The 22,709-nt window shown below is 42.1% G+C and overlaps 1 protein-coding gene across 1 annotated transcript; it reads left to right on the forward strand.

The window, feature by feature from the left end:
* The first annotated feature begins 464 nt into the window (after positions 1–464).
* On the forward strand, positions 465–17,547 carry mfsd8l2 (major facilitator superfamily domain containing 8-like 2). Its single transcript, XM_040022257.1, has 11 exons — positions 465–2,894; positions 2,994–3,179; positions 4,842–4,904; positions 4,998–5,117; positions 5,375–5,454; positions 5,923–6,193; positions 9,521–9,594; positions 9,874–10,087; positions 11,056–11,178; positions 11,354–11,484; positions 14,030–17,547. The coding sequence occupies exons 1-11, from the start codon at positions 2,819–2,821 to the stop codon at positions 14,108–14,110; spliced, it is 1,419 nt and encodes a 472-aa protein (XP_039878191.1). The 5' UTR covers positions 465–2,818; the 3' UTR covers positions 14,111–17,547.
* The last annotated feature ends 5,162 nt before the right edge of the window (positions 17,548–22,709 follow it).

Consider the following 22,709-nt stretch of genomic DNA (forward strand, 5'->3'; position numbering starts at 1 on the left):
GCTCCTCTCTATCTGAAAGTCAAATGTCCTTCTGCCAGCAGCTGATCATTTCATATCTCCAACAGGCTCCGGGGCACTGCTGTGACTGGCTGAGTGGACTCGATATCAGTTTAGTCACCAGGGAACTTCCTGTTGTTTACCAAGGCTCAAAGGTGAGTGCAAAAACACCTTCCACCCTCATATGTGTTTCTATAGAAACCACCACAGGTAAGGCAGGTAGGATGCTAATGGCCTCTCAGCGGGCCTGTGACACTCAGCAGCAGCCGTTTGTCACGGAAAAGCCGAGCCGGATGAATCCCTCCTTGATTACCGTTTCCACAGAATGAAACACACGCAGTGACGCTACACTGGTGAGTACACATGCTCTATGAAATCATTTTTCATTAAAAAAATTACAGAAAGGTCAACACTATGGCCAACAAATGCACGCATACATATATAGTAGATTCCTACCCAAATACATGAGTCCTGCGACTTTTCATCACTGCAGGGGCCTGGTGAGCTCGAAACCTCTCAGATTGTCTGGACGTTATTTGGCATGAGCACATGATGCTGAGCGAGTTTATATCTGCTATTCAAACAATCAAATGTTTTGTATTATTCATGGGTTGCTGAAAAACATATGGCGGTATTAACTTGGTGACAGTTCTGTTTAATACAGCGAGCCCAAGGCTAGGAACACCACAGCAGCTTGAAAAAAGGAGCTACAGCTCAACACAACAGACAGCAGTGTCATACCTAATTTATTCAGTATTGAATACAGTGCAGCGTTTAGCTGAATAGTTTCCTCTGTTGCCCACTCTGCTGTTAAAGCTCCATAAGATATAGTCCTTGTTTATCTGATGTATTTCATTACTTTTTGTTTTATCACTGTGTGATTTATTGTGTTTTTGAACAGCTAAATTTAGCCCCATGCTTGTAAAAAGCACAATTCCTATTTAAAAAACTGTGCAAAAGACTCAAACCACCCCTTATTTCTTTATATTGTGCTATAGAAATAGGAAACAGGTGCAGGGATTTATTGAAGCATGTGCAAACATGCATGGAAACACACAGTATGTGAGGCAAAAACAGAGTTTGTACAATTCTAACAAACATGAACGGCAATATTTGGTGTGACTTTATTCTTCTACTTAGCCTGAACTCTCTGTCTAAGAGAGTTCGGGCTAAGTAGTCTTCAGGAATAGTTCTTCAAGCTTCTTGAAGAACATTTAAAGCTCTTCTTTGGATGTTGGCTGCCTTTTTTCTTCTGTTCTTTGTCAACACGATCCCACGCTGCTTGTTGAGGTCCGAGCTCTGGGGAGGCCAATTCATGACTGGTAGTGTTTCACTGTGTGTTTACTGCATTGGCAGTGTGTTTGGGATCATTGTCATGCTAAAACATTATCAGAAGCTTTCCAGATTGTACTACATGATGGATCCAAATTTGATGGTACTTTTCTGTGTTCATCAATTTGGACAAGATCTCCAACACCACTGACCGAAATGGAGCCCAAAACCATGACAGAGCTTCCACCATGTTGTACACACTTTATGTTGTACCTCTTTCCTGACCTCTGTACATACTTGAACCAAGTATTTCATATTTGGATTCACCACTCCATCTGTTGCTCCTCATTTTTAGTCTAGTTATTGTGTAATCTGGCATTACACGATAACCTGAGCCTTCTGTCCCCGTTTCTCTTCCTTTGGCTTCTTCCTTTCACTGGGATCATTTCTCATTAGGCTTCAGTGAACAGTAGATGGATCAACTTAAGCACCAGATGTGTCTGTCAGGTCCTGTGTCAAGTCTTTGCTGGATTTTTTTCAGCAGTTTCCTAAAATTCTTAAGGACAAACTACACACCATGCCGGGATATGCCGAGTTTTCAGCTAATAGCTCTTTGGGAATCACATTATTGCGCCAAAACTACTATTTTATGTTATCATTGGCATTTTTCATAGATTTAACTACAGAAATTGAACAGAAGATGTGTTTTTGCAACAGGCTTCAAGTAACAAAGTGCCTTAAAGATACAATTTGTCCTTTTCCCTGTTATGTGTAGGAGCTTTTATTATGCTTGAATGATTCATGGGTCAGTGTTAAGTGGCTTAACAGAAAAAAAAACAAAGCAAAGCAACAACAAAAAAATGATTTACTATGAAAATGGTCAGTTCCAAGAAAAACTCCAAAACTCCTTCAGAAGGCCTGGAGAACTATTGCTCTGGCTCTTCTTTGGATGTTCTTCTTTAGTCTGCCTCTTTGGAAGAAAAGTATAAAGAAATGAGGAGTGTCTCAAGACTTTTGCATATTACTGTGTAACCAAAAGGGGCAGATAGGCCTTGCACATTTTTTCACAAGGTTGTGAGGTGCTTTTGATGAAACTGAAGCAAACAAGTTTAAATATGTATAAACCTCAGGGTACTTTACCTCACCGGGCAACCTGAGAACTTGCCTCGATCTCGCAGCGTGGTGCTACACCGAGGACGGGAGTCAAACAGAATTTCATCTTTAACATAAATGCCTAATGGAATTGGACTACTGCAATCATTTCATATTTGTTTGTATTGTTTCCATGTTTGCTGTGACGTGGTCCAGGCTTCGTTCGTCCTGAGCTTTTTCTGTAAGAAAAGCCTCCCATCGTCTTTGTTGTCCATCTCTAAGAAGTTTTGCTGTGACCTTGTAAAGCGCTGCAACAGATTCCTCTGATTATCTGGGCCGGCAGCTGTAATAGGATGCATGGTGTCTCTTGTTATCTGATTATGGCTCTGAAGAATGTTTCAGAGCAGCATGCGCAGATAGAGGTTGGCATGTAAAAAGAAGCAAGTCAGTGAGGACAATGGATAATCACCAAAAGAGGAATCTTACTTTTCTCACCATTGGACTGATATTCATGCTGAGTGGCATAGAGTACGGTAAGTTCATATCGAACTGGATATCATTTCAGGGTTGTTTTTGGCATATTACTGCACACGTCTCAACCCTTCTCTGTTGTTCCTCTGTGGTGGCCTCAGCTGTCATTCTTCCTACAATATGGAGGTATCTACAGATTTTGGAGGCCCCACCTTACTTCCTGGGTCTCGGTCTGTCTGCCTTCAGCTTGAGTGCACTGGTCACGGGCCCGCTATTTGGCATCTGGTCAGATCGAAGCAAAACTACAAAGTCCATTGTCCTTTTCTCAAATGTTTTCGAGATTGTTGGTAAGTAGTCAAGCCACGAGACATCACATGACTAATTTAGACTGCGTCACGCTTCTGTATGAAGAGACTCTGTGGGTCATCTTTTACGCATTTATTTTCACCTTATGCAACACAGAGAATTCCTTATAGATGACCGAGCTTACAAAAAATCTGATATCAGGTCATTCCTTTCATCTGAATGCAATCTAAATTTCTCTTTGAACGTAGCCTCCGGGAGGAAGAAAGTCAAGTGAATAGTGAAAGAGGCGCAGAATTGATTTAAACCTGCTTTCTTTCTAATGGCCAGCAGAGGGTGGCTTCTGCAGTTGCAAAAAGAAGTCTGATTGTAGAAAAGTCAAAGAGGAAATCACCCTACTGGTCCCTTCCCAAAATATTGATTCTGTTCTGAGTCTCATTTAGAGTAAAAGACACAGCAAGGAAGTGCTTGCTAAATTGTGTTTGGCCATTTCCTGCCATGTGATTGTCAGTCACACTTCATCACGTGTGGTTTCATAAAAAGAAAAAAAAAAGGCTTTAGTTATGTAGACCTATACTGGCTGGCAACCCCATGGCAACCACCCGCTGGGTTGTGTTGGTCAGTGTTTGCTGGAGGTTACTAGGTGAAATCAGTCACAAAGAGGGTACTGTACCAACAACGTCCTTGTGATTGCTTTTGTTGATAGCAGATTGCTGCAGTTGCCCCATAGCTTGCTGTTGTAAAACTAAAATAAGACTTGAAACAGAGAAGGTTCACGTGTCTTCCATGCAAACTACTGGTGACAGCAGCAACTTGCTAGAGACCAAAGCAACTGCAAGAAGGTTCCTGGTAGCGCACGGTATACCTCCATACCGCTCTGTGACCAATTTCATGCTAGTGTGTGCCAACCTCTAGCAACCACTCTCCAAGCAGTTGTGGTTGGTGAGTGGTTGCTAGGGAGTGACTGACTAGTTTCTAGGCCTGTGTATCTGGGCTATTAACAGTGGACCTTTAACCTCCTGCAGCCACTGGCTAATCTGTTAGTTGATGCACATGTTTCCATAGTGACCACGGTTACCAGATAGCCACTGACTAGTCTCTAGGCTTGTGTGAAGCTACAGGCTTCAAAATGAGAACTCTCTAGCTGCCTCTGCGATTCAAATTTTTATCTACAGGATGCACACAATGGATTATGGGAATTTCTAAAAGAACTATTTATTTGTTCTTTAAGCAAAGCATTATAGGGATGATGTGAGTCATTGTTAAGAAATTTATGTTGTCAACCAAACAACAAAATCACCTGAATGCTATTAGACTAACAGTATATTCTAAATAGTAGCTAAATATTAGTAAATACTAGCTAAAACCTAGCTACTATCAGCTAAAATCAACTAACTAAAACAGCAGTACCACATGATCGTCTATTATTGTTAATGTGCACTTTACTAGATACAGTGTTTTTCTAATGTGTTGGAATCAATGACTGTAGACCTTTTTAGTAAAAGAAAAGTTTTTTTTATACAGTCATTGGTTGGCGTGTTAGCATGCTAACATTAGCCAACTAGCCAAAGTATAGAATAGTATAGAAGTTAATGGAATTGTTACAGGGTGAAGCCAGTACTTTTTTGGAAACATTTAAACAAAGATCTTGCCTCAGATGAAGATGCATTTCACAACAATTTTTTATTTTTTTTATTTCTTCTCAGGTAACTTTATGTATTTCATTGGATACTCAAAGTGGCTTTTGTTATGCAGTCGGATTGTAGCAGGTGACACATGCACACACATGCACGCATGCATTACGTAAAACGGTTAACACTCAATGCATGTAATATATCATAGTTTGATATGTTTGCCCTAAGGTGTCGGAGCAGGAGCCGGGTCCTCCATCTTTGGCTTTTTGACTCGGAGCACTCAGCCGGAGGAGCGAGCTGGAATATTTGCCGCCATCATGGCTGGTCGACAAGCCGGTCTTCTTGTCGGTCAGTTTCTACCCTTTCCACTTATCCACAGAGAAATAGGTGTTATTTCACCTCTCACCACCCCCTCTGCCTTGTGAGGAAATATCAGACACCGGGAAGGATTTCGTGATCCTTTTTTTTCCCTTTTTTCTTTTTTGATGTTTCATTTAAACTGTGAGCAGAAAAAAACATTCAATAAAATCACTAAGGAGCAGGCTACTGTTTCCACACATCTTCCATTTATCTCATCTTTAAAGCACTTCCTCCTGTCTCTACAGGGCCGGCGTTCAACCTGTTCCTGCGGCTGTGTGATTTCAAACTGGGGCCCTTTGTTGTGAACAAGTATACGTCTCCTGGGGTAACAGCATCCAGATAATCAGTAATCTAAGGTTCTGTGAAAGGCTCATGAATACAGAAATAACCTTCAGAAATAGTCGCTCTACATTCTGTGCTCACATATATATTTTTCCTCCTTTCTTCTCCTGTGAGTAAGAGGAATACAAAACACCTGCAGCGGTACTCGGTCCCGTAACAACCTGTATCGATCTGTTTCTATCTAAGTGTGCCTGAATAAAACACCTGTAGCGTGGATGAAGCTTAAATGAGACTTAACAAAGCTCTTATATGCCTGCTTCCATTTTTTTCCGCATAATATGACCCAGAATCCCTCTCTAGATTTCACTCTGCCAGGCAGCGCTTCCATAGCTGAACCACTTTATCTCTCCTGAAAGCTTCCAGGGATTCTGGTCCTGTGAAAATATCTTTTTTTGTGTGTTTAAACTGTAAGATCTTTGAAGACATGTGTGCTTTTCCTCCATGCTGTCAGATCTTCATGTGCCTGTTGTGGGTGCTGCTCCAGTTTCTCGTCCTGGCTATGTACTGGGATGTACCACCTGTTAGCTGCGAGGGGGGAGCCACGATGATGGAGATGAAACAGGAGGAGGTAGAGGAAGAGGTGCCGCTGATGGGGTCTGACGAGGAGCCGGTGCACACCTACAGAGCCCTCAACTCCGACCAACTGGAGACCTCCACCTCGTCTGACATGCAACCCGTCCACAGAGCTTCGGACCCCTTCCGAAACTTCAGCGCCAGCAGAGGTGAGCCGGCGGGTTTGACTGCCTGTCTCGAGCAATTACAGTCAGCTTTCCTCTGCCCCATTTTGCAGCGTTCAGGTAGGAAGAGGTGTCACTGCCAATGCACATGTTTCATATCTGCTCTATTGATTTTGCTTGCATTTGCTCACTCAGTCTCGCACACACTTTCCATTCTCCAGGTCTCTCTGAGGAATTTTCTGCAGCATGTCAGATCAGATTCCCAGTGTATTGATTGGACTTGCGTGTACATGTCTGGTTTATGTCAGAGTATGTATATACATGATGTCAGGTGCACTATTGGATTAGTGTCATAGTACGTTTACATGGCGATTGCGATTGTTTGCCGCTACTCAATATCCTTTCTGTACTTTCTTTGACTGTGTGTGTGTCTTGGGAGTGAGTGGGTTGAGTACTTACTCATTTGTCTTAACCATGTTGTGAGGACCTAAAGCTTTGATCGTAGATTTACGCACTCACATTCTAGGGATTTATTTTTCTTTTGGGGACGTCGTTAAATTTAAGCTGCAGACGTGTTTAAAGCTTACGGTCGAGGTGAGTGTTGGGGTCAGAGTTGTGTTTAAGACTGAAGTAACTCTCCAGGAAATGCGAGTTGGTGTTGTGTCCTCTAAAGACACAACTGCGAGTGCGTGTGTTTGTGTGTATGTGCTGTATTGATTCTCTCACTCTTTGAAGACGTGGCAGAGGGAAGGATGGAAGACTTCCTTTTTTATTGACTGACTTGCTGTGGTTGACTTGTGGATGAAATGGAGACAGAATTGGTAATGTGGCCAACATTCCTCTTATTGATTCCTTTTTGTACGAAGAGAAGCTACAACACCAGAAACGCAGCAGGAGCGGAGGATGTTTTCTCTGGCACATGCAGTAGGAGTGTCTGTTAGCCCTTACAGCGTGTCTGGTATTCGCTCTCTTGAATTATTGATCTTTTCTGACTTTTTGTGTATCAGTGGAGAAGCTTTGAAAATCGGGGCAGATCTTTCACTTTCTTTCATCAAATCTTGATTTTTCTGGTAGGTGTCGTGGAAAGAAAAAAGTACATAACAGCACCAGTAAAATCTGTGTGAATCTTTGCTTTTGGAACAAGGAAAACTACACAACTGCCTTTTTTAGTCCATGTACTTGTGTTGTATCTGAACTGGATCAGATTTTACACATGCTTACACGGCACTGCGGGTTTGTAGCCTGCTCTGTTTCACGCTCTAGTTCTTCTCCCTTGAAAAGACTGAAACATTCAAAGACGTATTATCTGAAACATACTTAAGAGATATTTTGTAATCAAGAGTTAGATTCCACTTTCATACTGAGCAAAAAGTCCAGATGCAGGAGTGAATGTCTTCATTTGTTTAACATGTATAAAAATATAGAAATAAAAGAAATGCAGGTTTTACTCTGTGCTAGATCCTCTGCTAGTAAATGTCTTCCTGGATAACTAACAACAATGATATCAATGAAGTCAATATGTGGTTTAAAACAGTTCTAGGCTATATAGCTTCTTAGTTTTTCCAGTTAGATCAAGAAAGTATGATTAGTTTTAGGGTTGAATTTTGGGTTGATCTTTTCAGGTTGTACCCCGCCTCTCACGAGTGATGAAATGTTTAGAAGTACTGGTAAGCTAATTTTAATGCCTAGCTAGTCTCTTTCCTAAGCTAAGCTATACAATGAATAAAACGGTGGAACTTGCTGTTTTGCTTTGTCTACTTGTGGCATCACCAGAAAACCATCTCTAGGTCAAAGCATTTTCTTCATAGATCATTTTATTACTTATTTTCTGTGCAGCATCAAATGTAAAATGTATCGGCTGAGCAGGAGCATGTCTTTAAGGTCCAAAGGAAAAGCATCAAAGTGGCCACCTGGATTTTTTTAAAAAAGTTTAAATAAATCTTCTGCTAATTTGGATTGGCCGCTGAGCTGCTTTTATCCATAGATGGGATAAAAACTAGTTTCCGAGTCGTTTGCCGTTTGAATTGATGCTTTGATGTTTTTGCTGGGTTTGAAGACAGAGTTGATGTTTGGATGAAGAATCAGGTTTTCAGCTCACTCTAGCAGGTTTGGTTACCAGTCTGCTTCCATAAACTTCATAGGCTCAGTGAACAGACAAACAAATCGGCTAATTAGTGTTAACAAAGATAATAATCAAATATTAGACTTTCACTCACCAAACCAGAAACACAAACTTCTGTACCACGCAGAAACACATCATATTAGCCAATTAAAATTGTCATAAAAGGCAACAACAGCACAAGCATGGAGGTAAGATCCAGCTCAGTGACTTGAATTAGCAGAGGTAATACCTAGAAGACCCAAACTGCTTACAGTTGCTTGTGTCTGGACGCCTGTTGGTCAAATTGGCCGCGCCCCCAGCTTCTAGTATCCAAAGTCCTTAAAAAAAACCGTCTGCTCAGAGATTTTGTAATAAGTGAAAAAATGCACAGAAACTATTTTTTGTTCTTTAACGATGCTTTCTACTGTCTGGATATTTTAACATTAGGATTGACTTTCTTTTAGAGCAAGGCAATTTTCAGCTCCAGTGGTTGCCCTTTGCTTTAATACCAAAGACCTGGTAACCCCAGCAACCACTTTGTAACTTTTTTTGTCCATTATTAAGCATTTTTTGAGTCTAATAATCAGTCTGTAGACTCAGACTTTGGAATAAAAGCTGGGAAATCTTGGGAAAAAAATCTGTCTCAGAACTTTCTGAGGTACAATAAATCATTTTAAAGCCACATCAGGTATTTACCTGCACACATACACATCCAGTGACATAAAATAATCAAACCATGTCAATAGCAGTGCAAACGCTGAACACAGAGAACTGAACTGTAGTGGATCACACAGTGTAATATCAAGCCGATTCTCCAGCCATCTGGCATCCAAATTTAGCAGCAAGCCCAGCTCGTTTTCCTCCTCTCCAAGCCCATAAGGAGGAATTTGTTCCAGGAAAAGCTGGTATCAAAATTTGGAATTTATTGAAAGCTCCCCCCCCCCCCCCTTTTTCCTGTGTAATCATGTTTTGGATATAAGATAAATATCAGAATCCATACTTCTCTCCATCAAAAGAAATAGATATAGAGCGTCTTGGACGACATGATCAACACGACCAGGCGGCCAGGATTTGTCACGCCTCCTTCAATCTTACAACCGCTTTGAGATCGTCCAACTTTTCTTTTCTCTTAAAACTTCTTGATCTCGAATTAGCTTGCCAGTTGAAACTTTTGATTTGAAGCTAGCAGTTGAAGATTTTTGGGGATTTTTCTCCCTGACTTCCCTATTTTATTTCTTCTGGTATCTCCCTCTCTGTCCTTCTCTGCGCAGAGTTCCTGAGAGAAGAGGTAGTTGTTGTCCTCACGGCTCAGTTCATCACTCTCTTCAATCAGACGGCGCTGGAGGTGAGAGCAGCGACCATCGAGATCCATCAGGCAGCGATTCCAAACATTTCACACTATGTCATACTGTTTACCATCCAGAGTGAATAACACGGAGTTTTCTAAGACCTAAACTTTTGGGAAAATAATCAGTTAAATGCTGAAGCACATAATCAGCCTCTGTGTAAAGATCCATTCTCACCTCTCATTAAACTGACCTAACTGGATACTCTGGTTACCTTTCTTTACCTCTGAATGGACCGCTTTGCCTAAATGACTGGTGTCTTTCTAAAAATTTCACAGACCATGGTGACCCCTCTTACGCAGCGCCACTTCAACTTTGGCGAGCTGGGCAACAGCCTCATGTACAGCCTGTGCGGGGTGGAGGTCATCCTGGGCTTCTTCTTTGTACGCTGGCTGAGCAGGAAGGTGGCGGACCGCGCCGTGCTGGCAGCGGGCCTGGTCATCTGCTGCACCGCCTGTATCTGGTGCCTCATCTTCCTCTGCAACCCCCGAGGTGCTAACCTGCCTGTGAAAAACCACACCCACAGACACACACACACACACACAAATGCAGGCACACACAGACACAAAAATGCCTCTTTTTCTGAGCCAAATCCTTTCTGTGCCACCAGTGTCGGTGTGTAGAGCACAGCAGAGCCATATTGGGTTACACACTGGCTGAACTGAGTGTGCTCTGTAAATGATATCATTCAGCAGGATACCATAGAGGCAAACCGGATCCTGTATGTTAATGTTGGCCTGCGTCTGTTGCAGCTCGTCACGTTTATCGCTCTGATTACAAGTGACAGGTGCTGGAGCTGGGTAGTGCCTGAGTACATATAAAAGGATTAGAGTAATCGAATTTAGCAAAAATGCTATTTGTTAAAGCGTGGCTGTCATTTGTTTGCCGTTTGTTAACCGTTGTGGTTAAAGTAACCGAACAAAGACATAAAACCCGAAAGAAAGACACCTAAAGAAAAACTATTTTATCCTTTGGGGCCACCGAGAGGCATGTTTGATTGGTGAAACTGTAATTTGATCGTAAAATTACAGACTTTCAGCTCATGCAAGAACTTCCAACAATTCGAGTCGGCACAAATTCATACAGGCATGTGCATGATGCAAAGCAGCAGAGAACAAAAATCGAGTGGCTGCCAGCTTGGCAGGGGTTTCGTTTTTCGGATTGAGCCGTCTCTGGTGTTGCCAGCCCATTTGTGGGAGAAACTTAAAAACTGACGGACGGACGAGCTGGGCAACCGAAGCATGATCTGCCACACTCTTTGAATGATCGTGACTCCACATGAGAAATAAGAAGCTTCAGAACTGTCATATTTATTGGCCACTAGGTCTATCAAATATAGGTATGCGAGGGTTTATGTTGGATTGCGCTAAAGGTAATTGCTGAATTATGTATTCCATTTACTCTGTGATAAACTACTTTAATTTAGCGATCCTGTGATATCATCTTCCCACCCCTGCCAGGTGGTTATGGATGGGAGCTGTCGGCCTTCATCATCGGAGTGTTTCTGCAGCTGCTGGGGCTTCCCTTTGTGGCCGTGTCTCAGGTGTCTCTCTTCTCCAAAGTCACTGCTGAGAAAACACAAGGTTGGCTCATATTACCTTGGCACCGTGTGCTGGCTCAACACATTAAAACAACAGATTGTTGCTCAGCGCATGTGATGCATAGAAAAAAAAATTACACGTAGCGAACTTTAAAGCCATATTGTTATGTTTATATCTGAAATAAATAACCTAATATTTTGTGATCCCTCACCAAAAGGATTCAGCCAAGGTGTCAGACGCTCAGTTGGGGGCCTGGCCACAATCTTGGGTCCCTTGTGGGCTGGAGGATTGACTAATAATTTGTACATAATGTTGGGCATGATGCTGGCACTACTCCTTATGATCACAGTAAGTAGAACAAGGCGCTCAGTAATAATGTAGTGTTACACAGACTGGCTATGTGGCTGTGTTCTGTCAGGTGTTTAGCTTAGCTTGGCTTAGCACGTAATCTATTATGTGGTACTAACACATATCTACTATCACTGATAAACCAACGGGATAAGACATGCCATATACAGTTATTTAACCGATACAAAAGAGAAACTGGAAAGTTTTGTGTTGTTCAAATTTTTATTCTTTATAGAGTGCTAAGCTAAGCTAAGCTATAGCTTGTAGCGTTTACGTCATAGATCCAGACCTGAAATTCCTCCAGAAGTAGTGATGTAGCTGCCATGATCATCCACCTGTGCAGTTGCCTTAGTATTAAAAGTGCGCGCCACGAACTTTTCTGTTCAGCTCAATTCTTTTTATATAGCACCAAATCACAACAACAGTTGCCTCCATGCACTTTTTATCCGGTTGTTCAGTCTGACGTCACTAGCCGTGTCTGGACCTAAACTCCGCTGCAGGTCCATATATCAAACGATCACTATGGCATTACTGAGAGTTGAAAAACTGTCTAAAGTCTTTCATCTTTAATAAAATGATCAGCGTTCTGCTCTACCAGGTGTAACAATTGAGTTTAACATCCAGGCATCCATGAAAACGGAATTTATGACATTTAACGGAGTTAGAAGTTAGCAGGGAGTTAGCTCGCTAGCTTCTATCTAAATACAATATAGCATGTCCTGACTGCGGGGTTTTGGAAACAAATTAAAACGTACAGCTCTGTTATCACTTCCAACATAAATGAAGACAGAAAACTAAAAAGCAGTGACGTTTGTAGGGTTACTGAAGTTGGGCTAGCTGGTATATAATGATGTGCTACGTGACCGCTAGCGACACAGCTATGTTAGCATAATATAAACAAGCTAACTTTTTTTTTCACTCGATAAAAGTTAATGTGAGTGTTCTCGGTGGTCAGGAACAAATGTAATCGCATGGCAGGATGCTGTAAAAGGACCAAACTTCAGCCAGGAGAACAACTGAGATAATCCATCCACAATACGAGGTTAGTCATTCATATACTGCTGCATGGGCTGGGCTGTAGTTACATCCTAAGGTTTTAAAAACTGAGCTTAAATAAATGATTAGCGGTAATAAAAGCCGAGGGAGGTCAACAGTGATCACTGACTGTTTTAGGAGCTTTTTGAGATCAAATAGAAGAAAATACATAACATTAAACATGTTAACAACACAAAAGCCATATTAAACGCAGACTACTTTAGGCCCGGAAGTAAGATTCGTCGTGTCATCACTGAACAACCAGATTGTAAGGTTAAGACCTATGTCTGTGAAGGTTCTCAGTCATCCAGGTCATCATAGTCTAAGGAGGTTTAAAAGAAAAGCGTCTGGACTTCTGTAGGTTTCTTGAAGACGTTTCATCTCTCCTCTGGGAAGCTTCTTCAGTTCTAAGAGCAATTGGTGGACAGTCCCAGATTTTAAGCCCTAGGTAACGGTCCTAAAATAATACATAGAATACAGAAAAAAAAAATCCAACAATCAGATGACCCCTTATGAGCAAGTGCTTTGGTCACAGTGGGAAGGAAAAATTCCCTTTTAACAGGAAGAAACCTCCGGCAGAAACGGGCTTAGTGAAGGGCGGCCATCTGCCACGACCGATTGAGGGTGAGAGAGGGGAAAGACAAAACACAACAAACAACATCAGTGCATAAACCCTGCAATCACCAATTTTTCCTAGTTGCAAGAAGGTTGTTGCTCAATTTTTGCTATAGTGCGACTGAACCAAAAATGTTCCTTTTAGTTTTCCCTAGATTATATATATATACTCCATAATCTGTTAAAAGCTCAAAATACGGTTTAAAACGCCTTTCTCCCCTTTAAACTTATATTTAATACAGCCATCTGTGCTTTGGATTATCCCATAGTTCATTTCGTGATTGTCTGGGTAGTGTGTCTCTCTAATATAGTCTTGGTCATTAGGCAGACTGACTGTGTATGGCTTTAAGAAAATCGCCTTCTGCTAAAGGATAGCTTACTTTAGCTTCACATAGCGTTAAGACTGAAAACAGACGCTACAAACTAGCAGGTGGGAAAGCTCACTGGAATATAACATGTTACATTCTACTGTTGTTTTAAAAAAAAAGGAATTTGGTGATAAAATTCCAAATTGTTCTTTTGAATTTCTGTTTATTCTGCATGCTAAACTAAGTTAAGCTATGTGGTTAGCTGTAGCTTCACATTTAGCATAGACACGAGTGTGGCTTCAGACTGATCATTTAACGCTTACAAAATCTTTAATGGTTATTTTAATTTTAATGTCAGCAGAGAGAAAGAGCTCCGTTTTCTGTCCTTCATCTACCTTCCCTGTTTGAAACTAGCCGAAGCTGCTGCTTAAAAAAAATTTTTTTTTTCACCAATCCAGTGTGAAAAACAGTAGCCACAGGCTGTTCTAGCCAGTAAAATCTTTAACTCAGCATGTCTTTGATAGCCTCTACTTATTACTTGGTTCTCTCTATTCTCCAAAGCCATATCACACTGTACATTTTCACAGGTTATGACAGCGCTGTCCTACGACCGTCTGACTGAGCCGCGAGCGGTGCAGAGTGCACAGAGCTCTGACAGCGGAGGATAGAGCTGCAGTCCTTGTGAAGAGCAGGAGAGGCTAAAGACGGACAGAGGGAGCGCCCTTCACCTCTGAGAGAATCAATACAGGTTTACTGCAGAGGGAACTGTATGAATGTGGAATAAAAAATGTTCAAAACACATGCTGGACCTCAGAAGCTGCTGTAAAGGTGATCACACTCTTTCACGGTTAAATAACACTGTTCGTTTCTAAGCTGTGCTATCAGATTCAATTATAATTGACCTTAGGTGCATATTTACTATCAGACTGTTAATTATATTTTACACAAGGGGGCACCATTGCTCTCATATTGAATATTCAGAGGCATAAATGAAGATGAAAGCCATTATTTTTAAACCAAACTATTTTTATTCCCCCGGTGTTTGTTGGAAAAAAATAAATAAATGAGAGAAAGAAGCAGGTTTTTCCGAGTGACCTTTGTAGCAAAGCTTTGTTTCTTGTCTTTCTTCCTTTGGAAAAAAAAGAGAGAGACGGAGAACAGATGACACAATGAGTCCAGAAGTGGAGTTGTCAACATCTGAGAAGCTCCATGTCAGTGCTGCTGATAGAAGAAGGTCAGACAGAGTGGAGATTTTCAGATTTGTTGTTTTGTTTTGTTCCCTTCTAATGCTGGAATAAACTAGGTACTTGAATGTAACACAAACAAAAATGCAAAGCTTTGAATGAAAGTAAACCAAGCTTGTTTTGATCTGATCCTCTACGCCGGCTTGGCATTCGAGGAGCTCTGAATTAAAACCAAATTTAAAAAGGACTTACTTAATTAGTCGGCTCTATCTTCTTACTAAGGGGGGATTTAAAGTTTAATTGCCTGTGTTCATAATTCAAAACATGACTAGGTGTGAGTAGTGTACAGTCAGCTGTTCTTGCCTATAGCCTCCTCTAGGATGTGCTGCGTGCTACATATCTGCACTACGAGACGAGAATGCAACATCAAGGCATTGTAGATTCCCTTTGTAGCAATGAACATGGGTTTGGCCAATCTCTCTGTTTTTGCATAATTGCAGATAAGGCTCAGTAACCTTTCCAGTTTTCTTCACTCAGCATGTGATGTTTGGTTTTTCTAGAGGCTTTCTGCCTGAAATGGAAATTCTAATCTCTGGGACTCAAGGACATAATATATATAAGTACTTTCATGGCCTGATCAGCGCATTCAGGTACTTGACATTTTAAGGGAGATAAGAGGGAGCGTAGAATCAGGTCAATCCTGAATTTACTCTCCTTTTTTCCAGCATGATTCCTGCTATCCTGTGGGTTGAAAGAAATTCCTATACTGCAACATAAATATAAACAAAAGACATTTAAATCTGTTAAATATCTGCGGTTTAATAAAATTAAATTAGTCGAATGTGCTCTTGCTGATTTCAGAAGTCTAAGCTAGCTTAGTGTGGTCTTTACCACCTTTGTAACAGGTAAACATTTCCATGGTGTCGTCATCGCATCACCAGGCGACAAGTTCTTTTGTCTTTCTGGGGCAACAAGCAGGAGAAACATTGACATCTTTTTTATTTAAGTGCTTTTTTTCCAGCATCTGTGCCTTTATGTGATAGCATCAGAGCCGAGCTGACCAATAACAAGCAATACAGACATGCATCCACTCAACCCAAGGACATGTGAATAATGAACAGTCCTGCTTTTAAGACCGTCTGGACCGGCGCAGTCAACTATCTTCCACCTCAGCCTCTGCGGCAGCGTATAGAGGCAGAAGCACACAAAGGACATAAATAGAAAAGTCAGAGGCCTTGGGCTTTTATGTTAAATATACCAAAGGTGGGCACAGACGCACAAGTTCTCAAAATTTAACAGCTTCCACGGAACAACTGTTTGATGCGGGAGCAAACAATTATTTTTGTGAACTATGGATGAGAGTTTGTTGCTATGGAGATGGGATTTTTTATTTTTTTTGTGAGTGGGATAGAAAGAGGCCAAAAGATGAAGTAATGTTGTGTAATTGGAGAGCGGAAACCCTGGCTATTCTGGTTGTGGAACAGATGAAGGTGCCGTGGAGCTTTAGTGGATGCATCTGCATGTTGTAGTACCACATAACTATAAATGACTCAGTCTGCTTTCTGTGTACAAACTGTTTTCATGCCATGTCGAGGAACAATCAGTCTGCTGTGTGCGGTTATTTTAGCTATCGTGTAAAAATATCTTGCTGGATGTAGCCATTACTCCGGGTTTTTATGTTACTGCTGCTCTGTGGTGAACCGAGCTGTGAACAGTGAAGTAACTACAGTTTAATGTGTTACACTCAGTCTTAACCAATCGTGCCAGGCCTTTGTGGTTTTACTGTCATGACATTTTTCTCATGAATAAAAAGCTAAAAAAAAAAAGCTTTTAATATACACCAGATCTCAATGAGGAAAAAAATATGCTGGATATCTGGACTGATACGGACTGGATAATGTGTTAGGAGTGACAGGACCCTACAGAGGGCTGAGTTCAAAGATCCCTGAAAATCAAAGTGGAAAAATAATGCAGCAGGCTTGTCCATTTGACAGAAAATTAATTTGCAGCAACTTGAAATGGTACTTGGTAGTTTGTATGGTCCCTGCATACTTGTATGCATGGCTGACAGCGTCGGGGATGCTCTTAATGAGACAACAGATGGTGTCCTCGGGGATCTCCTCCCAGATCTGGACCAGGGCATCAATGAGCTCCTGGACTGTCTGAGGAGCAACTTTGTGGTGTTGGACCAAAACAAAACGTCCCGGAGGTGTTTTGGTGGATTTAGGTCAGGCGAGTGTGGGGTCCAGGAACTGCCGCATACTCTCCCCACATGAGGCCGGGAATTGTCATGCACTAGGACCCACTGCACCAGCGTAGGGTCTGACAACAAGCACAAGGATTTAATCCAGATACCTAATGGCAGTCAGGGTGCTGTTGCCTAGTCTATAGAGGGCAGTGCAGCACTCCATGGATAAGCATCCACAGACCATCACCAACCCACCACCAAACTCTCATCTGTGAAAAGTACAGGGCACCAGTGATGGACCTGCCAATTCTGCAGGGAGCACAGGTCCACCAGAGGACGTCGGGGTCTCATGCCAGCCTCGTGAAGCCCGTTTTTCATATTGTTTGGTCAGACACATTCACACCATTGGCCTGATGGAGGTAATTCTGTAGGGCTCTACTTCTGGCAGTGCTCATCCTGTCCATCCTTGGACAAAGGAGCAGATACTGGTCCTGCTGTTGGATTACGGACCTTCTACGGCCCTGTCCAGCTCTCCTAGAGTAACTGCCTGTCCCCTTGAATCGCTTCCATGATCTTGAAACTGTGCTGGGAGACTCAGCAAACCTTCTGCCAATGTCACATATTGATGTGCCACCCTGGAGGAGGTGGACTACCTGTGCAACCTCTGTAGGGTCCAGGTATCGCCTCGTGCTACCAGCAATGACACTGATCTTAGCCAAATGCTAAAATAATGTAAATCCAGTCAGATAAAATGTCCGTGGCCTCCAGCTGTAAAAACATTCCTGCTTTGTGGATTGTCTCATTGTTACCCCTCTAGTGCAACAGTTGTTAATTTAATTAATACCAAAGTAGCTAAAACTGATTAACAATCCCCTCTGCTACTTAACTGACCCCATCAATAACCCACAGGTTAAAGTGACTTGATAATGTGTAGCATAATGACATCACCCTTTGGTTTTGAAGGCTGATGGGGAGCAGCGGGTCTGACTGTGTAACCACACACTCATTGGATAACGACGGTTTCATATCACTGATAAGGTTCCAGTTTGAAACATTGTGCGACCACAAGTAACAAAATAGATTTAATTTTATAATTCAATATAATTCATATTGAGTTAGTGAGACCATAACTAAGCAGGAAAGTGTTTACAGAGGTCAGAGCAGAAAGCCATTTCACATGTAGCTGTTTTCCAGTTGTACATAGTGCAACTCGGCGTGCTTTGACTAAACTCTACTGGGTTTCTCTCTTTTTCCATTACAATTGAGTGCCACCTAATGTGCATCGAGTTGCTATAACAATGTGGCCGAAAACCCTGTGAGGTCATATCTATGTGACACGAACACAACACTAAAACAGAGGATGTTGAGGCGATGGTATATCTACAGTAAGTATGGCTTTTTGTCAGGCTCTGAGACCAGGGTGCTGATTTTTGTGTTGCCATTGTCTCGTTGCCATTTCACTCATTGAGTGATGGCAGTGACTTGCCAGTCGGTGGCATGCTGTCTGTTGGTGTCATACCGGCTGAACTGGTACTAAAAATTTTTAGTGGTGCAGGTACTACCACCTAATCAAAAACCCTAAAAACTTAGTCGGATAGAGCCGAACCGAGCTGAATAAGTACTGGTGGAAAGGGGCTAATAGGCTAACCACAGTTATCGCCATCTGGTGGCCTTGAGATAGAAAGCAGATTTAAGTCACTTCAGAATTGGCTTCATATTTTCAGCGCAGAAGCTAAATCCATCTTTTTTCATCGTCCATGCTCCAAAACAAACTTCACAGCAGAAATAAACAGGTTGAGTTTTGGTTTCTGTTTTGTTTTTTGTTTTTTTAACTTACCACGTTCTTAATTTTGCTATAGCTTACTTATTTACTTTTGCAATAACCTGTTTGTGATGTTGGTTCTTTCTGTACTAGTTTGTAAAGATATCCTCTTAGGAATAATATTCACAATGTTTTATTTTCACATTACTTCAGCAGGTATCTGTATATGATGCACACACGGAGTCTATGGAACAAGCTTGGTAACTATCCTTACTGGAGTTCGGTGTTAGCTTAGCATACTTGGTTACTTCTGATAGCATGGATGATCAAGCTAGAGTCTGGGGTTTAAGGATGTCTATATTTAATATACAGTCTGTGGATTTCAAGCTTCGGGCAGTATAGTAATGTGAAACCACAGAATGAAAACAGAATATGTAATTATATGCATTACATGAACTGTATCTTCTATCACCTTTCTAATGCACACATTTCCATATGCAAGAATGTAAATTTTGTGGTGTTTTTGTATTATAATTTATTTGGTTTGAGGTGCTTTTTTAATTAACACATTAGTCAACATAAGATGACTTTTTTTCCCTCCTCCCCATAGAAATTTAAATGCAACAGAGATTTGATCAAATGCATCCACTCCACTTTTATCAAGGGAAAAATGTACAAACGGCTGTTTTTAGCATTGACCGGCTTTGAAGCCAAATTGACACTGTCATCTGACAAAGATAAAGGTACTCAGTCCCAAAGCAAAGAAAAAAACCAAACACCTGCACCCGCATTCGAATGGAGATGATCTGTAACAATTATGTTAGCAGCAACAGGAAGGCAAAGAGTGTCTCTCCTCTTCCTGATGGTATTACGGCTCTACTGAAGATGGTCATTAATAGGTCGCAGATGATAAATGAGTTATTAGCTACGGAGGTGGGGGGAGGGGGGAGAAATCAGGCCAGATATATTCATTCCACGACTTTCTTTCTTTCTTTTTCCCTTTTTCCTTTTCTGGTTGCCATCCATATTTTTGTGCGGAAAGATTTGTCCTCGCAAATCATTTATTAAGAGGTTTAATTATACAGGAATGTATATATCCAGGATGTGATTCTGTTTCCTCGGAGGAGACTATCCATCAAAAAAATCTTTTAAATAGATGTCGGCGGTTGGTCTCCTGCCAGCTTGGCCGAAGATTTACAGTTTCACACACATTATTGTTACCGACTTAAAAATCTAACTTCTGGATGTCATTGCCAGGGTGTGGCTCCTGTCCAATAATATGTGTGTGTGTCTCTGTCCCCCCCCCCCACACACACACCCATACACACAGGACTAAAGGAGGGACATTTCTGGACCAATTATGCAAAGGTTTTCTTTATCTAATTCTCTGTGTGTGCAGGCATAATTAGATGAGAGCTTGAATCTACACCTTATAGCAATATCGAGATGGGCGACTAATGAGCTGACAGGGGAGTGGGAGAGGGGACATCGTGTGCTTGTGGCTCAGTATCGATGAATACAAATCACAATTCCTCATGTCTTTTTCCTCATAAGCAGCTTTAGTCTCCAAAACAGGACTAGCTGGCGGGAAGGCAAATGATTTGATTTATTAGAGGCTACAGTCACTCAGGTAGCCCTCGCTACTCTGACACACACACAAACACACACACCCCGCCGCCCACACCCTTCCTCCGTCGCTGTTTTTTGTGTATTATGTACGGCTGGCATCGCCTCAGATACATTGAATCAATTGCGTCCACCCACACCAAGCATCCACCCCCAAACTCATATGTGAGCGTCGGTGAAATGAATGCCTTTGGGACATATGCGAGCTCTGACTTTTAAAGGCAGGCTCATTGATTGGGGACCATTGTAAGAGGAATGGAAATATATTCCGATAATTATCAAGCTCATTTATTTATGTGGCTTGCTTATGAGCCCCGTGTTTTGTGAGGAGACAGATTCTTTTTCCTTTTTTTTCCTCCTTCCTTCCTCTTTTCATCTGAGGAGCAGCATCAGACAGCCTCAGAGCTGACAGTAAATTTGCTCATCAACCAGTTTCGTTCCAGTGCGAGGTAAAAAATTATCCAATACTTCACGGTCTAGCCCTTTGAAGGTGGCGTTACTCAGGGGCGTGCTGTGGAGCCTAAAAATGTAATAGTGTCCAAACTAGAGATGCAAGCATGAAGAGATGATGAGAACCGGGGGGGGGGGGCGGGTGACGGGGGCTCGCACGGAGAGTCGCCATATCAAGTAAACAAGGCGTCCTCGTGCATCGTCCCTCGCCTTTATCCTCTCCTGTGGCCGCGCACAGCCCGGTCATGCTCAAGCGCTAAGGTCAAGGTTTACGCGCGCGGACCTGTGGGAGTTCATTGATCGCATCAGCAGCATTTGTGGAGAATATTATGAAATGATGAGAACTTCATAGGAGGTCAGCGGAGGATCAATATTAAATCCTATCTCATTTATAATCCCGCTGAGGAGAGGCGCTCCGCGGGGCTTAGCTGCTTAAAGAAGACAGCGCTGACAATTTACTTTAATGTTCGTATGAATAAATGTAATGACACACAAATGCTTGGAGACGAGATGTTTTCATTGTCTGTTTTGCAGCCACTTTAATACTGTGTCAGTGTCAACAAATGCTCTATAAATACACTGACGAGGCTGGAGAGGCTTGACCGGAAAGCGTGCGCGCATGCACACACACACACGTGCATGATCAAGGATGTATTGACGAAAGAGGCAATATGAAATTAAAATCAAATCATCAAATGTTTGTTGCATCTCCTGGCAGATTGATGCTGCGTTCTCAGCTATTTTTAAGGAGATTTGCCTTCTCTTATCTGGCATCTCCCACCCGCTCGCACACAGCATCTTAAGATCGGGGATTAAACGTATCACTTAGAGGATTAACCCTTATCTCCCCGAGTTAGGAACCTGGCTGCTGATGGATGTAAAACTTGATGAGGGCCCCGCTTCACTGCAGTTGATTTTGAGACAAATTTAAACGGGCAGCTGCAGAGAGACTGCAAAACTTTTTTCTTCTTCTCCCACTCTCTCAAATTTTAAGGAATGTAACCTTTGATTCTGTATCTTCCTGAGCCAATTAAGCTGTGAGATTTGTTTGAAGTTGCTGATTGAAAGGAGAACTCGCCGGTTTTTCGGGCCCAAACGGTGAAGGGAGACCACAGGGGTCCGGGTTCCCAGAGCCTGCATGTGTAATCCAGTCTAACATGCATGCAAATCTCATCTGTGCCCGCACACAATGGCCTGTCTGTGTGGAGGAGGGAGGAAGGGAAGGAGAATCACGAAACGGAGAGGAAAAGCTGAAAGTGTGTCCTCCGTGCCGGAGCATATGCCACGACAGGTCTTAGGAGACGGAGCGCAGACAAACTAAGGTTCGCAGACTAGTAGGAGTCTTTGATCGAGGTTGATATTTAAACATCTGCATAATTAATCCAATATCTGCAGAGCTCTCTGAGGAGAGAGAAAAAACGCAGCATCGCCCGTGGAAAAAAAAAGAAACAGAGAGAGAACATTGTAAATTCTTGGCACTGCTCTGAGTACAGTTCTTCTTCTTTCAGTGTAAAAACACAAGTTGGCAACCCGTATCTCAGGGGAAATTAAAAAATCTTTGTCTTATCCAGCCAATTAAATGAAATACACTTTTTTTTTGTACGTGGCTTGAGCTGGCCCCCGAAATCTATTTTAGACCGTGTTGTGGTTATACGCCTGCTATGCTATGCAGCTTGCCGCAGATGAGGCTGGAAACAAGGGCTATGGGGGTGAGAGGTATGAGGCTTTTTCTCTTTCTTTCCCAGTGGCACAGACTGAGAGAACTTACTTTCCATCTGTCTCGATCATATAGATTTATAGGATTAGGCCAAATGCTGTTTTAGTCCTCGGCAGAGGCTCAAGCCTTTCATGTGAAACATTGGATTAGATAGTCAGAGGAGCCCTTTGTTTCTGTCTGTCGTCTCCAAGCTTCCAATGGCTCCTGTCTCTGGCATCTTATTGTCGTGGCTGGGCCTGCTTCTGTATGCGCGGCACGCCTTCGAACTTTATTACATTTCGATAACTTTATATATGTGTGTCTTTATCCTCCCGAGCCATAGCACCTCTGCTCTATTGAG

Source organism: Simochromis diagramma, unplaced genomic scaffold, assembly GCF_900408965.1.
Source record: "Simochromis diagramma unplaced genomic scaffold, fSimDia1.1 OVJJ01000205.1, whole genome shotgun sequence".
Taxonomy (NCBI): domain Eukaryota; kingdom Metazoa; phylum Chordata; class Actinopteri; order Cichliformes; family Cichlidae; genus Simochromis; species Simochromis diagramma.

What these genes read in the sequence shown, in the direction of transcription:
- mfsd8l2 (XM_040022257.1), top strand. Translation starts at nt 2,819, where the DNA reads ATGGATAATCACCAAAAGAGGAATCTTACTTTTCTCACCATTGGACTG. An exon ending in GCTGAGTGGCATAGAGTACG is followed by an intron (nt 2,895 to 2,993) that starts GTAAGTTCATAT and finishes TGGTGGCCTCAG; the next exon opens with CTGTCATTCTTCCTACAATA. An exon ending in TCAATCAGACGGCGCTGGAG is followed by an intron (nt 9,595 to 9,873) that starts GTGAGAGCAGCG and finishes AAAATTTCACAG; the next exon opens with ACCATGGTGACCCCTCTTAC.